Here is an 18,236-nt window from a genome sequence, read left to right on the forward strand (position 1 = left end):
AACTATGTATAAAGTAAATTAAAAATGCTAACAATGTAATTTTATCTTCAGTTATACTTTGATACAGGAAAGGGTCAAAAAACATCAGAAATTCAAAAAAAGAAACTAGGTATAAAGTATATTAAAAATGCTAACAATGTAATTTTATCTTCAATTATACTTTGATACAGGAAAGGGTCAAAAAACATCAGAAATTCAAAAAAAGAAACGAGGTATAAAGTACATTAAAAATGCTAACAATGTAATTTTATCTTCAATTATACTTTGATACAGGAAAGGGTCAAAAAACATCAGAAATTCAAAAAAAGAAACTATGTATAAAGTACATTAAAAGTGCTAACAATGTAAATTTATCTTCAATTATACTTTTCTCTGATGCCTCCTATCTAAAACTAGCAAAAGGGAAGGAGGAAAAATATTAATAAGCCCCACCCCAAATACTGAAGATAGGATTGATGGTTTCTGTTGCCAAATTATTAACAAGGCATGTTAAGAATACACATGATCGGCCAGGCGCAGTGGCTCACGCCTGTAATCCCAGCACTTTGGGAGGGTGAGGAGGGCAGATCACAAGGTCAGGAGATCGAGACCAGCCTGGCCAACACAGTGAAACCCCGTCTCTACTAAAAATACAAAAATTAGCTGGGTATGGTGGCACGTGCCTGTCATCCCAGCTATTCGGCAAGCTGAGGCAGGACAATCGCTTGAACCCAGGAGGCAGAGGTTGCAGTGAGTCGAGATCGCGCCACTGCACTCCAGCCTGGGCAACAGAGCGAGACTCCGTCTCAAAAAAAAAAAAAAAAAAAAAAATACACATGATCAATTGAAAAAAAAAACAGGTCATAGTTTTGAAAAGGAAAATAATTCACTGAAAATATCCACCTATCAAACCAGCTCCAAGACTTATTTCAATATAATTTCTGAAATTAAGAAGCGTAGTACCAATACAATTGTGTTGCAATTCAATCACTGTGTTTCACCTTCTTCCACCATATTTGGTTAGACAGTATTCAGTAAAACAACTTACTGGGGCTTCCTCTTTTAGTACTGGTTCTTCCCTTGGTTTTTCTGATACAGTGTCAACCCTCTCATTTGGTCTCTAGGTGAAAAGGTATAGGTAAGTAGAATAAAATGGCATTAAATAAACAAACAAACAAAAAACAGTGACATACATAAAAAGAATCAAAGAAAACTAAATAAAGAGAATAAAGGGCATTTATTAACTGAACAATGTAAGGAGTAAGAATACAACTTACTCAATACCTAATGCTGTCTCAACATTCATTTTCCACCCCATATCATAGCTTTATCTCCTTTTTCTTATTTTGTTACTTTTAAAACTTAATTTCTAGGCCGGGTGCAGTAGCTCATGCCTGTAATCCCAGCACTTTGGGAGGCTAAGGCAGGCGGATCACAAGGTCAGGAGTTCAAGACCAGCTTGGCCAGCATGGTGAAACCCCGTCTCTACTAAAAATTAAAAAAATAGCCGGGCATGGTGGCGCATGCCTGTAGTCCCAGCTACTTGGGAGGCTGAGGCAGGAGAATCACTTGAACCCAGGAGGCTGAGGTTGCAGTGAGCCGAGATTGTGCCACTGCACTCCAGTCTGGGCGACAGAGTGAGACTCCGTCTCAAAAACAACAACAACAACAAAAAAACCACTTAATTTCTAAATAAACTGGTAATTTTCTTTTTAATGCTCAGATTCTAGAAAAAATGGGCACTCTAAGATTACTAGTAAGATGTAACTTGAAACTTTTCTGAGAGCAATTTGGTTGTATATATGAAAAACATTAAATTTTCAGACTCTGACCTTGCAAATCTACTTCTAAGAATGTATATTTGAAAAGCACTGAGAGATGTAAAAAATATGGATAAGTATGAAGATATGCATACCATTGCTACTTATAAGAGCTAAGTATTAAACATAAACTAGATGGGCTGGGCATGGCGGCTCACGCCTGTAATCCTAGCACTTTGGGAGGCTGAGGCAGGCGGATCACGAGATCAAGAAATTGAGACCATCCTGGCCAACGTGGTGAAACCCCGTCTCTACTAAAAACACTAAAAATTAGCTGGGTGTGGTGGTGTGCGCCTGTAGTCCAAGCTACTCAGGAGGCTGGGGCAAGAGGATTGCTTGAACCTGGGAGGTGGGGGTTGCAGTGAGCCGAGATCATGCCACTGCACTCCAGCCTGGTGACAGAGCAAGACTCCGTCTCAAAAAAAAAAAAAAAAAAAGAAAGAAAGAAGTTTCTAAAACCCTTTAGGGAGGCAATTTGGAAGTAGATATCAAAATTCAAGATATGTACACTCTTCCATCTAGCAATCACATTGTAGAAATTTATTCTATAGAAATATCCAAAACAAGAAAATCTAAGCAGAGGAATGGTAACTACAGTATTATTTCATGTTAGTAATCTGCATGTCTACCAATATCTTCCAATTTTTTATTTAAAAATATGTAATTTATACATGCCTTGAAAATATTTGGTACAATGTAAACAAAATTGATACCAGTAATTATCTTTTGGGAATGACATGAGGGAAATGGTGAAGGAAGATATTCTATACCTTTTTATTATTCGTCTTTTCTGTAAAAAAAAACCAAATTACTTCTACAATTTAAAAGATTTTTAAAATATGTTACTTGTTAGAGAACAGAATTTAATTTAGATGGCTTAAAAAGAGGGTATAGCCATTAAAGTAGGTCTTCACTCCACTAAAAGAATATGATTAATTCTAAAAGCTACTTAAAATTCTCATTCTATTATTTCAAAACATTTAAAGACACTGTTGTGAAAACAAAGTTTTATTAAATTAAAAAAAGTATAAAAAGGTTTTTGTTTTTTTGAGACAGAGTCTTACTCTGCTATTGCCTAGGCTGGAGTGTGGTGGCGCCATCTCGGCTCATTGCAACCTCTGCCTCCCAGGTTCAAGTGGTTCTCCTCCTTTAGCCTCCTGAGAAACTGGGAATACAGGCCCGCACCACCACACCCAGCTAATTTTTGTATTTTTAGTAGAGACGGGGTTTTGCCATGTTGGCCAGGCTGGTCTTGAACTCTTAACCTCAGGTGATCCACTTGCCTTGGCCTCCCAAAGTGCTGGAATTACAGGTGTGAGCCACCGCACCTGGCCTAAAAAGATTTTTAAGTTTTAGGAAAATGATATGTTCTATAAGCCAGACTAATGTCCCCAAACCCAAGTATCAATCATTCACTTCGCAGTGCCTAGGACGTTCCAGGCCCAGTTCTAGAAGCTATATAGGCTATATATAATAGTGAAACAAACAGATGTGATTCCTGACCCCAAGGAGTTTACAGTTGGGCAGGAGAGACTGACATTAAAAAACAGAAACACAAACATCCAGTTAAAAAGTAAGTGCTATGGCTCGGCATGGTGTGGCTCACACCTGTCAGTACTTTGGGAGGCCAAGGTGGAATGATCTCTTGAGGCCAAGAGTTCAAGACCAGCCTGGGCAACACAGTGAGACCCAGTACCTAAAAACAACAAATGCCTGTAGTCCCAACTACTCTGAGGGGCTGAGGCAGGAGAACCGCTTATGCCTCAGAGTTCAAGGCTTCAATGGGCTATGACTGCACTCCAGCCTGGGTGATGGAGCGAAACCCCGTCTCTTAAAACAACAACAACAAACAAAAAAAGTAAGTGCTAGGAAGAGAAAGATAAATAATAGTGTGTAAGTGTATATGTATTTTCAGATATGAAGGTCAGGAAAAGCCTCTCTAAGAAAATAAATTACAATCTGCCAGGCACAGTGGCTCACACCTGTAATCCCAGCACTTTGGGAGGCCAAGGTGGGTAAATCACGTGGTCAGGAGTTCGAGACCAGCCTTGCCAAGATGGTGAAACCCTGTCTCTACTAAAAATAGAAAAATTAGCCAGGCACGGTGGTGGGTGCCTATAATCCCAGCTACTTGGGAGGCTAAGGCAGAAGAATTGCTTGAACCTGGGAGGCAGAGGTTGCACTGAGCTGAGATTACACCACTGGACTGTAACCTGGGTGACAGAGCGAGACTCCGTCTCAAAAAAAAAAAAAAAGAAAAGAAATTACAATCTAAGAATCAAAGGACGAAGAATTAGCTTAGTAAACATGGAGGAAAGAACATTCCAGGAGGAAGGAGTAGCATGTGTGAGATACCTGAGGTTAAAAACGGTACCAGCTGTGCACAGTGGTTCACACCTATAATCCCAGGACTTTGAGAGGCTGGGGCAGGTGGATCACTTGAGCCTAGGAACTGAAGAACAGCTTGGGCAACATGGCGAGACCCCATCTCTACAAAAAAAGAGCCAGGCGTAGTGATGTGTACCTATATACTCCCAGCTACTCGGGAGGCTAAGGTGGGAGGATTGTTTGAGCCCAGGAGTTTGAGGCTGTGTGAGCTATGATCACGTCACTGCACTCCAGCCTGGGTGACAGAGTGAGACCCTGTCTCCAAAAAAACAAAAAAAAAAAGGACTTCCTTCCAAATCTTATAATTCAAATGTCTTATCTTTTTTAATTTTTTGATTTGTTCCAGATTGTTGGTGTTTCCTTCAGGCTGGTTTGAAACACCATAAAAATCACTTTCAAAGAATTAAAGTTTTTTACACAGTCATTTTAAAAGAAATAAGTGGCTAGGGAGCGAAGGATGCCCAAGAGGATTTATTCTAAGCTTTCAAGACTATATAAGTAAGAGAAGAAAAAGAATTCAAGTAAGGATACTGCAATAATAGAGAGGGAGTATCTATTATAAAATGTGCGTGAGCAAAACAGATATACCTGGTAGGCATTCAGAGACAGAGACAAGTTTAAGACATTAAAATTAAGTAGGGACAGAGATACCCTCTTTGGGTACTGATTCCACTGCTTTGTCAGAAAGAGAAAACATCAGAGAAAAAGATGACAGTGAGTTAGCTCTCCTTAATGTTCAATTCATCTTAATTTTAAAATTATGATTTTGTGGGTATATACCACTTTTTTACATTTTTAATTGACTCCACATAAGAACACCTAAAAATTATGTTAAGAGTAGCTAAAATAAATTACATTATCCTAAATATTCCTTTACAAATTTTAGCCTAGTACTTTTTTTTTTTTTTTTTTTTTTTTGGAGACAGAGTCTTGCTCTGTTGCCAGGCTGGAGTACAGTGGCATGATCTCGGCTCACTACAACCTCTGCCTCCCAGGTTCAAGCGATTCTCCTGCCTCAGCCTCCCAAGTAGCTGGGATTACAGGCACGCGCCACCACGCCCGGTTGTATTTTTAGTAGAGATGGGGTTTCACCACGTTGGCCAGGAGGTCTCGATCTCTTGACCTTGTGATCCGCCCGCCTTGGCCTCCCAAAGTGCTGGGATTACAGCCATGAGCTGCCGTGAGCCACCACGGCCTTCAGCCTATTACTTTTATTAAAACCCAAGACATTCATTAAGATGAGTATACTACAGGCCAGGTGCCGTGGCTCACGCCTATAATCCCAGAACTTTGGGAGGCTGAGGTGGGTGGATCACTTGAGGTCAGGAGTTCAAGATCAGCCTGGCCAACATGGCGAAACCCCGTCTCTACTAAAAATACACAAAAAAATTAGCTGAGTGTGGTGACGCACACCTGTAATTCCAGCTACCTGGGGGGCTGAGGCATAGGAATCACTTGAACCCGGGAGGCAAGAGGTTGCAGTGAGCCGAGATCGTGCCACTGTACTCCAGCCTGGGTGACAGAGACTCTGCCTCAAAAAAAAAAAGATTAGTAATACACATCAAATCTGTCAGAATTTCAAAGCCTTAATAATATTACTTATATAAATTTCAAAAACATAGAGTAAAATCATAGTCCCTAAAAGAACAAAAAACTGATGTCAACATTAAAGTTGGAAAGAAAATTTTAAAGGTAATAAATTGTGCATTTTTATTTTACTTTCTGAATGACTTAAGTTTGTAACCTTAAAAATAAAAAATGTGGGCCAGGTGCAGTGGCTCACACCTGTAATCCAAGCAGTTTGGGAGGCCAAGGTGGGTGGATCACCCTAAGGTCAGGGGTTCACGACCAGCCTGGCCAACATAACGAAACCCCATCTCTACTAAAAATACAAAAACTAGCCAGGCGTGGTGGCACACACCTGTAATCCCAGCTACTGAGGAGGCTGAGGCAGGATAATCGCTTGAATCCTGGAGGCAGAGGTTGCAGTAAGCCGAGATTGCACCACTGCACTCCACCCTGGGCAACAGAGTGAGATTCTGTCTCAAAAATAAACACATAAAATCAAATAAAAAATGTGTACAATAAAGAACATTTTGCATATAAAGAGTTTCTAAGAATTTTAAGGCCTAATACTCTGAGGCTAGAGAACCAAACCTGCTACCTTAGTGTTCACGGGACTGATCCAGCCACTCTGCTTTTTATAAGGGGATATGGCAAACTAAGGGTTAATGAGACCCTGCCTTAGTGGATTAGCCCACTGAAGTGCTGATAGGAGACCAGTGACTGTATGAATAATAGGGCCTACGCTCACATGCCTGAGGCATTCCACCTGCCAAGGAGGAAGACATGCAGAAACACAGCCACATGTTTCTGATTTGGTGGGAGGAAAAACAGCTCATGCAGATTTTTAAAATATACAATTTCAGTAGTGATCTCAGGTCTCCTGCTGCCTAGATGTTTGGACACATTTTCATTGCTGAGAAGATATACTTAGGTTGTTCCAAATAACAGCCACTCTTCAGAAGGCCAAACAGCTTAGAATTAGGGGGAAATACTTACACATCAAGTACTAAGAAAAAAAGTAGCAGGTGAAATCTTAAGGTGTTGTGTTTTTTTATTTGTTTGTTTTTCAGACAGAGTCTCATTCTGTCACCCAGGCTGCAGTGCAGTGGCATGATCTTGGCTCACTGCAATCTCCACCTCCCAGGTTCAAGCAATTCCTGTGCCTCAGCCTCCCGAATAGTTGGGATTACAGGTACCCACCACCACGCCCGGCTAATTTTTAAATATTTTTAATAGAGATGGGGTTTCACCATGTTGGCCAGGCTGGTCTTGAACTCCTGACCTTAAGTGATCCACCCACCTCGGCCTCCCAAAGGGCTGGTATTACAGATTGAGCCACCATGCCCGGACTTAAACATGGAACTCAACTATATGAGATTTTGTTTGCTCAAAAAAGAACCTATGAACCTATGAGTGAGCTTTTAAGGAACAACAACAACAAAGTAAAGTAAAAGAAAAAATCTATATAAAAGCAAATCCAGCTCCAGGAGATTTAAATCAGACTTTTTCTCCAGGAATACATTTTTCATTATGTTTCCCTGAGGCATCTGGGGGAGGGAAGCTGTCCAGTGAAGTCAGTGGACGCTTCTTTGGGCTTCCTTTTCACTTCTCAGTTCTCTACAATGCTAAACACCAAGGGCTGGGACCCCTATGGACAACCAGTAGGCATAGGGTATTGACTATTAAAACACTTAAAACAACTGTCCTGAAGGAAGCACTGTAGATGTTGTTCAAGTTAAGGAAATCTAATTTAAAAATATATGCAGTTGTGAAACATTAATTTATACACATCTCTAGCTTAGCAAAAGCATGACATTAACGATCGGCAAGAGCTGTGGGAGCTCTGGCTTTGAAGGTCTGTGGTCAGAATGGACTACAACTTCTACAACTGCCCCCGTGTGTGATACAGTTCCAATTAATCAAAATTCAATTAACAAGAACTTACCTCTTTACTTCTTTGAAGGAAGGGAAGAAAGAAGGGGTGAGAGAGAGAGGGAGAGAGAGAGAGGAGAGAGGCAGAGAAGAAGGGAGAGAAGAAGGAAGGAATGGAAGGGGGAAGGGACGAGGGGGTAGGATGGAAAGGGGGAGGAATGGGGCAGAGAGGGGAGCAGGGAGAGGGAGGGAGAGGAAGAGGGAGAGAAGGAGACAGGGAGAGAGGGAGAGAGGGAGAGAGAGAGAGAACGAACAAGAAAAAAACCTGGATTTCCCCCCAAGACTCGACTTTCAAGCAATGCTCCTAGTAATATTCCAGGCAGTCAATGCCACTTTCTCCAGCTATACTTTTGGTCAAATTGATATTCCTTTATCCCAAGCTACTGTAAGATCCTAAACAATCAAATAGTAAATTTTGCTCATCATGATTCAATAAAAGGGAAAATGAATTAAAACCCTTAAATTAAAATCTAAACATCTGGGCCAGGTGCAGTGGCTCATGCCTGTAATCCCGGCACTTTGAGAGGCCGAGGCAGGTGGATCACCTGAGGTCGGGAATTCGAGACCAGCCTGACTAACATGACCCTGTCTCTACTTGAAAAAAAAAAAAAAATTAGCCAGGCGTGGTGGTATGCCTGTAGTCCCAGCTACTCGGGAGGCTGAGGCAGGAGAATTGCTTGAACCCTGGAGGCAGAGGTTGCGGTGAGCCAAGATTGCACCACTGCACTCCAGCATGGGCAATAAGAGTGAAACTCCGTCTCAAAAACAATAAAATAAAATAAAATCTAAACATTCTAATCCTGAGCTACAATAGTTAACTGAAGGTTTAGGTGATATAAAGAACTAGGTATAGCAGACATCTAACAGAGACAGAACTGGTTTTAGAATCTCATTGCAAAATGACTACTAGAAACATCACTGATTACTCTTTATCTCATTACCCAGTTTTATTGTCTTCATAGCATCTAAAGCTATGAGAACTTATGTACACATATATACATATATGTATGCATATGTATGTATATATGTATATATACATATATGTATATACATACCTATGTATTATGTATATATGCATATGTATATGTGTGTACATAAGTTAGCTTTAGATGCTATGAAGACTATATATGTATATATACATATATAGTATATAGTATATGTATATATGTATATATACATGTATATAGTATATATAGTATATGTATATGCATATATGTATATATAAATATATATTGTATATATGTATATATGTGTATATATATATGTATATGTGTGTGTATTTTCTGGCTCCCCTCACTAGAATATAAGCATCCTGAGAGCAGGCATCTCTACTTTTCATTCATTGTCATACCTTTAAGTCTTAGATCATTGCTTAGCACACAGTAGGAGGAGCATTTCACCAACATTTGTTAATGAATAAATAAGAAAACTATAAAAAATGAGAAAACATGTTGAAATGTCACACTGGGACTTGTGAGAGTCTAGAAGCATTGTGACCTTTACTCCAGAAAAACATCACATGTGAGTTGTATGAAGTAATAGAAGCCAGCTACCAAGGAAAAGATGAATAGGTAAGAAGTAAACATTTCTTTGAACAGAAAATAAATTAACTTATTCAGGCATAACACATATAAAAGCAGATAGCTGTCATAAAAATAAATATAGTTTTCCCAAGTCAAAGTTTAGAAAACATTTGCAATTTATATTATGAACTCTTCATTTAAGCTAGAATTATTTGTTACATACTTATTATATTATTGCTAAGCAAATTCACGCTGAAATCTCAGATATTAAAAAATTCAGCAGCATATATCTTAAGTTACCTATAAAGGATGACTTTTATAAAAACTCACCTGAAGTTTTAATCAATATTTATTAATACTAACTCTGATTTTAATAAAAAGATTTCTATTATTTCAGGTTATTTTGTAGCAAACATTAGCAATGAGTGTTAAATCTAAGCTCTACTGGAAAAAGTTGGTCTAAAATAATGAAAACCCAATATAATTAGCTATCTTCTCTTTGCCTTTCCTCTTGATTTTCAAAAACCAACAGTCTATTGTAAGCAAATAAAAATAACCGAGGTCATCAGGACAAAGAAACATAAGCAGAAAGATTCGTTTTACATGTTTTAAAAATATTTCTTAACTAATCATGTCCATTCATATATTCAACAAATACTCAGCACCTATTATAATATTCCGAGCACGTTGCTAGTGATTAAAGAAGTTATCAGAAAGATTCATATTTAAAGAGATAAAAACCAAAAAGATCTCTTGAACTTCCAGTAAATGTGAAATATAACAAAATTTTTCAAAACGACTTTTCAACTCACATTTTGTTCCTCTGGTTCTAATTTGGGGATTTTGTGTGACTTGCGCTCTTCAGATCTTGATGAGTCATGCTTGTTGCTTTTTTTCCTCTTTTCTTTTCTGCTTTCATGCTTTGATTTCGTGTGCTCACTTGCCTGTACTTCATTTAAAAGGTCTCCACAAAGGGAAGACTCAAACAATTCCCTGCCATTCTGGATAGTTTTGGTTATTTTTAGTTTAATTTCAGGTGAGCCAGTCTTCTTTGGAATCACAGTTTGTGGTACCGAAGGAGGAGGTGGTGGCTGTGGAGGGGAAGGTTTTTCCAGAATTTCATGTGGTCTTGTGTTTGGAATTTCTGAATGATAATAGTCAGTGGGGCTAAAGTTTCTAACTGCACCAAAGCCATTGGCTGACCCATTAGGATACTGATTATATGACTGGTATTTGGTTTGAGTTTCATACACACTGATTGATGATGGATACCCATTTGTGAGTTGAGGAAGATCTTCTGTTGTAGCTGGGTACTGAAAGCCTTGCTGCAAAGTAGCTTCATATGGTGTCTGGCCACCATCTTCAGCAATGTCACTGTTGTTATCAAAGGCATCCTCCTGACGGATGTTGGCGGAGTCAATGAGTTGAGGTGGTTGCTGAATTGTGTTTCCCATGATCCCTTGCATGAAAGAGAAAGAGAAATCCATTGTTCTGCTCCAGCATCCTTAACTTTCCCTTTCTCTCATCGGGCCTAAAATTATAAAAGAGGGGATTAGAAGGTGTTAATATTCTCATAGGCTAGGGGCTAATCAACTGAAAAAGGATTAAACTGAAATGTTTTGAACTCAATTTTCATATCCAGATATGCATAGACATTAAATATTTCTAAAACAGATAACTGATATAATTCTGACACAGGGCAAATACCTTTTATCTTCAATGCTTATCTGTTTGAAACTCCTGATTACTTTCACAACAACTGTGGCAACAAGATTTTATCATCACCGCCAACACACGAAATAGTTTTGACATTCCTTTTTATTTCCCAAGTTAGAGATCATAAGTCTCAGGTTAAAACTGGTGTTTGCAAAATAAGCAGTGTCCTGACACCTATCAATCTGCTTCCATAAGAGCTTCCTTTAAAATCATTCATATTTTGTCCAGTGGTTGTTTTTATTACAAAAATAATAAAACGTTATTGCATTTTTTCTTTTTTTTTGAGACAGAATCTCACTCTGTCACCCAGGCTTGAATGTAGTGGTACAATCATGGCTCACTACAGCCTCAACCTCCCAGGCTCAGGTGATCCTCCCATCTCAGCCTCCCCAGTAGCTGGGACTCAGGCATGCACCACCACGCCCAGCTAATTTTTGTATTTTTTGTAGACAGGGTTTCACTATGTTGCCCAAGCTGGTCTTGAACTCTTGGGCTCAAGCAATCCACCTGCCTCAGCCTCCCAAAGTGCTAGGATTATAGGCGTCAGCCACCACGCCTGGCCTGCAAATATTTTAAACACCAAAGTGAAAAGGCCTGTTCCTGTCCCCACTTCATTATTCCCACTCTTCTATGCCAAGACAACCACTATAAACACTTTGATGGGTATACTTTCACATCTTTCTCTACATTTTTACATATAAATTTTTAAAATAGGGCTTATTCTGTGACTTGCTTATTTAACTTAACAATATATCCTAGATATACTTCTACATCAGCATGTATAGACAATTTTCATACATATTCATTCTTTAAATGGTTGCATAGTAAACAAATGTGGTATTTGTATTTAACCATTTATGTACTGATCATCAGTTTCTCACAATTGTTTGATATAATGAATACGTCTGCAGAAAACCTCGTTTATTTTTTACTTATTTTTCTTTTCTTTTCTTTACTCTTTTTTTCAAATAGAGACAGGGTCTTGCTATGTTGCCCAGGTAGGTCTCAAACTCCTGGACTCAAGTAATCCTCCTGCTTCAGCCTCCCAAAGTGCTGAGATTATAGGCATGAGTCACCACGCCTGGCCTGAAACATTCTCTAAACTCTGTTTTTGTGCACATATATATTTCTATAGGACAGATTTGAAATTTTGAGATACTGTAAAATTGTTCTATAGGTTATGCTATGTCAATGAACTCTCATACCAATAGTGTGTGCTTCTCTATAGTTGCCAGTATCTACTTATTTTTTTATTGTAATTTCTTTCTTTATATATATATATATTTATTATACTTTAAGTTCTAGAGTACATGTGCACAATGTGCAGGTTTGTTACATATGCATACATGTGCCATGTTGGTGTGCTGCACCTATTAACTCGTCATTTACATTAGGTATATCTCCTAATGCTATCCCTCCCCTCTTTCCCCACCCCACAACAGGCCCCAGTGTGTGACATTCCCCTTCCTGTGTCCAAGTGTTCTCACTGTTCAATTCCCACCTATGAGTGAGAACATACAGTGTTTGGTTTTTTGTCCTTGCAATAGTTTGCTGAGAATGGTGGTTTCCAGCTTCATCCATGTCCCTACAAAGGACATGAACTTATCATTTTTTATGGCTGCATAGTATTCCATGGTGTATATGTGCCACATTTTCTTAATCCAGTCTATCATTGTTGGACATTCGGGTTGGTTCCAAGTCTTTGCTATTGTGAGTAGTGCCGCAATAAACATATGTGTGCATGTGTCTTTATAGCAGCATCATTTATATTCCTTTGGGTATATACCCAGTAATGGGATGCCTGGGTCAAATGGTATTTCTAGTTCTAGATCCCTGAGGAATCGCCACACTGTCTTCCACAATGGTTGAACTAGTTTGCAGTCCCACCAACAGTGTAAAAGTGTTCCTATTTCTCCACACCCTCTCCAGCACCTGTTGTTTCCTGACTTTTTAATGATGGTCATTCTAACTGGTGTGAGATGCTATCTCATTGTAGTTTTGATTTGCATTTGTCTGATGGCCAGTGACGATGAGCATTTTTTCATGTGTCTGTTGGCTGCATAAATGTCTTCTTTTGAGAAGTATCTGTTCATATCCTTCGCCCACTTTTTGATGGGGTTGTTTTTTTCTTGTAAATATGTTTGAGTTTTTTGCCAGTATCTACTTATTTTTAACAAGTGGTATATATAGCAGAAGCATCTGGAGTACTTTTACAAAATGTACGTGGCAGGGTCTGTCTCCTGAAGATTCTAATTGAATAAATCTGGGGTGGGGTACTGGGCATAAGTTTTTTAAGACTATATCCCCGGTAATTTTGATGCATATTCTTGGTTAGATCATTGCATTATAATCTTTCAATTATTGCACCTCCTCCAGTAGGTGTCCGAAGATGCCTACATTATGTAATAACGTTACAATATAGATAAGTATCTGTTAGAAAATGCTACAAGACCACCCTGCCTTGTCATAAGGTTTGACACGTGCACATCACAGAATAGAAGATTAATGGACAATCCATATAATATTTTGATAACCCCACAAACATTTCTTCTAGAAAGTTCTTTTTTTTTTTTTTTTGAGATGGAGTCTTGCTCTGTCGCCCAGGTTGGAGTACAGTGGTGCAATCTTAGCCCACTGCAAGCGCCGCCTTCCAGGTTCACGCCATTCTCCTGCCTCAGCCTCCCGAATAGCTGGGACTACAGGTGCCCGCCACCATGCCCAGCTATTTTTTTTGTATTTTTTTTTTAGTAGAGACGGGGTTTCACCGTGTTAGCCAGGATGGTCTCGATCTCCTGACCTCGTGATCCGCCCGCCTCAGCCTGCCAAAGTGCTGGGATTACAGGTGTGAGCCACCATGCCTGGCCTCTTCTAGAAAGTTCTAAAGCAGGAAGGACAAACCAGTTTTCACAGCTATATCAACTCTGATGAACTGATTGTAGCTTCCTGGAATACTGTGAAGAAGGATCCTGAGGCCGGGCGCCGTGGCTCACATCTGTAATCCCAGCACTTTGGGAGGCCGAGGTGGGTGGATCACGAGGTCAGGAGTTTGAGACCAGCCTGGCCAATACAGTGAAACCCCATCTCTGCTAAAAATACAAAAATTAGCTGGACATGCTGGCAAGTGCCTGTAATCCCAGCTACTCGGGAGGCTGAGGCAGGAGAATTGTTTGAACCCAGGAGGCAGAGATTGCAGTGAGCAGAGATCGCACCATTGCATTCCAGCCTGGGCAACAGAGTGAGACTCCGTCTCAAAAAAAAAAAAAAAAATACTATGCAGCCATAAAAAATGATGAGTTCATGTCCTTTGTAGGGACATGGACGAAGCTGGAAACCATCATTCTCAGCAAACTATCACAAGGACAAAAAACCAAACACCACAGGTTCTCACTCATAGGCGGGAATTGAACAATGAGAACACATGGACACAGGAAGGGGAACATCACACACCGGGGCCTGTTGTGGGGTGGGGGGAGGGGAGGGATAGCATTAGGAGATATACCTAATGTTAAATGAAGAGTTAATGGGTGCAGCACACCAACATGGCACATGTATACATACGTAACAAACCTGCACATTGTGCACATGTACCCTAAAACTTAAAGTATAATTAAAAAAAAAAAGGATCCTGAGGCTACATTCCAGTTCGACTCTGTTAATAACAGAATCATTAACAATGCCTATTATTAATAGATTAATAGACTGATTAACAGTGTCTACCATCTTGGTTCCAGCAGGATCTGCTGTAATAATAAAACAAATAACCCCAAACAGCAAATGGAAGAGGGAAACAAAGCTGACAATACACTTTTCAAGGTGTATCCAATTATACAGCCACTGTTTGTTCTGCTGTTAGCAAATGGAAATGATTTTGGAAGTCCTAAAATTACACACAAATGAATAAGACTGCACACAAGAAATTGAACTGTATGTATTGCTTTACATTGGTGGGGGGGTGGGAGGGATCCAGAGTGCTCTCATTTTCTTAGTGTCACCTCAGTGTCAGGCACTTTACACATCAGCTCATTTAATAATCACAACTCTGCAAGATAGGGATTGTGATTTCTGGTTCATAGGTAAAAGAAAGTGAGCTTCAGAGGGGCTAGGTGGCCTGCTTAAACCACAAAGTGGGAGAACTTGAATGTGGATCTAGGCATGTCTGACTCTGAAGTCCATGTTGTTTTTGTTTGTTTGTTTGTTTGTTTTGAGATAGGGTCTCACTCTGTTGCCCAGGCTGGAGTACAGAAACACACAATCACAGCTCACTGCAGCCTTGACTTCCTGGGTTCAGATGATTCTCTCACCTCAGGCTCCCAAGTAGCTGGGACTACAGGCATGCGCCACACCTGGCTAATTTTTTGTATTTTTTGTAGAGATGGAGTTTCACTATGTTGCCCAGGCTGATCTCGAGCTCCTGATGTCCATGATTTTTACTACTGTATCACTTCTGTTTCCCTCAGCTATCAGTTCTGGGAAAAGAATTCTTTTGTTCAGGTACTTTATTCCTTCGTCACTACCAAAATCACAAATATTCTAATAACCACCATTAACACTTACATAGCACTTTGCATATGCCAGGCACCATTCTAAGTGCTTGACATAAGTACTACGTTTAATCCTCCCAACAACATTCATGTAGCTATTATCTCCTATTATACGTAGGGAAATAGAGGCACAGAGAAGTTAAATGACTTGCTCAAGTGCACATGGCTAAGATTCAACCCAAGATTCACCCAGGCTGGAGTGCAGTGGCACGATCTTGGCTCACTGCAAAAAAACCGCAGTTCCAGGGTCTGTGCTCTTGATTAGCATACCATATTTACTGACAATGTTTAACAACTGAAACATTACCTTAATTTAACTTTTGGCAAAAATGTATAGCTCACAGCAACAGACATAAGAAGGAAATGTTTAAAAATTCTGTTAAAAAGCATGGACCAACTACACAGGCAGAATTCAAAAGTTCTCATTTATACTTCCAACTTGAAGGCAAGTCAAATAATGACATCTAACAAGATGCAACCTGTGTTTTTGGTTCTTGTAACTGTTGTATACAAGATCAGCTTCCAGATTCACCTCCCAAATTATAGTCTTCAGGGTTTTTCAGGCATATGTATCTAGAGACTGAGATTTCTGATGCTTTTGATTGAGTTTCAAACACAAAAAGTTTTATATTTTCCCCTTTTCCTGTCTTCTCTAGCCCTAACTCCAAATATTTCATTTTAGTCTGAACTAAGAAAATAACATTACCTTCTTATAATTACACAGGAGTCCACGGAGTGAACACATATACATTTGTATCACAGAGTGTTTTCATATACATTTGTATTTGATCCTCAAAACAACTCTGTCAGACTGACAGGGCAAGGTGTGCATTAACTTCATTTTTTAGGTAACTACATAGAACACTTCAAATACTGACTTTCCAAGACCACAAAGCTAATTAGTGATAAAGCTTGAAAAATAATCAGTCACCTGATTTCTAATCCTGTGCTCTTTTTTACAACATCCTACCGCCAGAGAATAACCAACTACTTAAGGACAACTACACTAAACGCTAAAGGTCATTAGTCCAAAACTGAATGCACTGTCCTTTCCCTAGTGCAATGTCCCTTTCAGACTACCCCAGTCTGTCATTGCTTCCACCACTTTTCTAGCTTCCCAGACTAGAAATCTCAGGCTCACAGGTGATTGATTCTTCCCTCTTTGTTAAGCCATAAAACCAGTCATTTAGCAAATCTCGCATTTTCTTCCTTTGAAGTATTCTTCCCAGTGCTTAGACCGAATCTAAAGTGAGGAAATAATCAGACAAATCCAAAATGGGGGATATTCTCCCAGTCAACTGGCCTGGGCTCTTCAAAGAGGCTAATGTCTAAAACAAATGAAAGGTGGAAAGACTATTCTAGATTAAAAGAGACAAGATTTATCAACCTAATACAATGTATGAACTTTGATTAAATCCTGGATTTAAATACACACAAACACAAAGATTAAACAGATATTGTGGAGACAACTAAAGAATTTTAAAATATGAACTGGCTTTAAACAATGGAGCTATTAATTTCAAGGTTCTGATAATGCTATTCTGTTTATATACGAGAATGTTCTCATTCTTAGGAGAGCTATGCTGAAATACGTGATAAAGAGATAAAGTGTCATGGTATCTACAACTTTCAAATGGTTGAGGATTTTAAAAAAGGTACATATACCTAGAGTAAAGCAAATGAGACAAAATTTTAACAACTGGCGAATCTAGGTGTTGAATGTAATATTCTTTTAACTTTTCTAAAGGTTTGAAAATTTTTAAACTGAAAAGTTCGGGGAAAAAAAAACAAATGATTTGGCTAGTGTTTGGAAGAAGTACTAAAAATAAAAAGCTACAGGTACCTAAAGTGGTATAAGCCTCCATTAAATTCTGGTGCCATGTTCTAAGCAAACAAGCTAAAGGGGCCACATTGTTATATTTTCTAGAAACCGTAAGCATGAAGAGGGCCATACTTCTTCATATTATGCCTCCAAATAATACAACAATGCAATCAAGAAAGCAGTTTTGGTAGTTCATAAAAACAGATATTTTGGGACTACATGTAAATTTCTTTACATAGTGATTTTTATGGGCAGCGGAGTCTGGCGGCCAGCCTTCACACAGCAGACACACCAACTGATAAAATGGTTAAGACCTTACTAGATTAGGGGGCTCTACTGAGCACTGTGCTTGAGAGTGCAGGTTCAGAATCAAACTAAGTTCAAAAGCATACTTCAAGTCCTGCTGGCTGTGTGACTTCAGGCAACTTATTCAGCATCTCTAATCCTCAGTTTCCTTAGCAAGAAATTGTGGATACCTGCAATTGTGTACCTTGTACAGGGCTGCCGTAAGAATTAAGAGTTAATCCATGAACAGCACTTAAGACAGTGCCTGGCATACAGTTAGAGCCTGGCCACTTGTTGGCTATTATTATCATTCATTGCAATGCTGGGCACACAGAACTGCTAAAAAGTTAAAAAAAAAAAAAAATCACTGACCTAAAGGTACTTTCAATCTCTTTAGCAAGATAATGTAAGATTTTGTGAGTAAGACACATAAAATAGTAGCAAACAATGTGAAACAGAAGATGACTAAGAATTGAATTGTGTTACTACTACAATTATAACAGACATCTAAGGAGAAGAAAAATGCTGGGCAAGGAGGCATTTAGGCCATGAGAAACAAGTAGGATGTGGAAGTAAGGTGTTCTTCACACATTGCTTTTCAAATTACTTGGTACAGGCCATCAGAAATTCTTAAACCTCTGTCCTTAATAAATCCCTGATAAAG

At 39.2% G+C, this 18,236-nt stretch overlaps 1 protein-coding gene across 9 annotated transcripts in view; it reads right to left on the reverse strand.

Moving 5' to 3' along the window:
• NSD3 (nuclear receptor binding SET domain protein 3) overlaps nt 1–18,236 on the reverse strand; it is a 112,950-nt gene that overhangs the window by 67,421 nt on the left and 27,293 nt on the right. For 8 of the 9 annotated variants that reach the window (XM_054656651.2, XM_001170799.7, XM_003311673.6 and 5 more), the window contains exons 2-3: nt 10,021–10,739; nt 1,028–1,099 (exon numbers count right to left, since the gene is read on the reverse strand). In XM_054656651.2, the coding sequence (XP_054512626.1) occupies nt 1,028–1,099; nt 10,021–10,695 (747 nt within the window). In that variant the 5' untranslated portion in view covers nt 10,696–10,739. The remainder of the gene's footprint in view (nt 1–1,027; nt 1,100–10,020; nt 10,740–18,236) is intronic. The other variant, XM_054656650.2, reaches the window with a different exon arrangement.

Source organism: Pan troglodytes, chromosome 7 (genome assembly GCF_028858775.2).
Source record: "Pan troglodytes isolate AG18354 chromosome 7, NHGRI_mPanTro3-v2.0_pri, whole genome shotgun sequence".
In the NCBI taxonomy this organism is placed as follows: Eukaryota; Metazoa; Chordata; class Mammalia; order Primates; family Hominidae; genus Pan; species Pan troglodytes.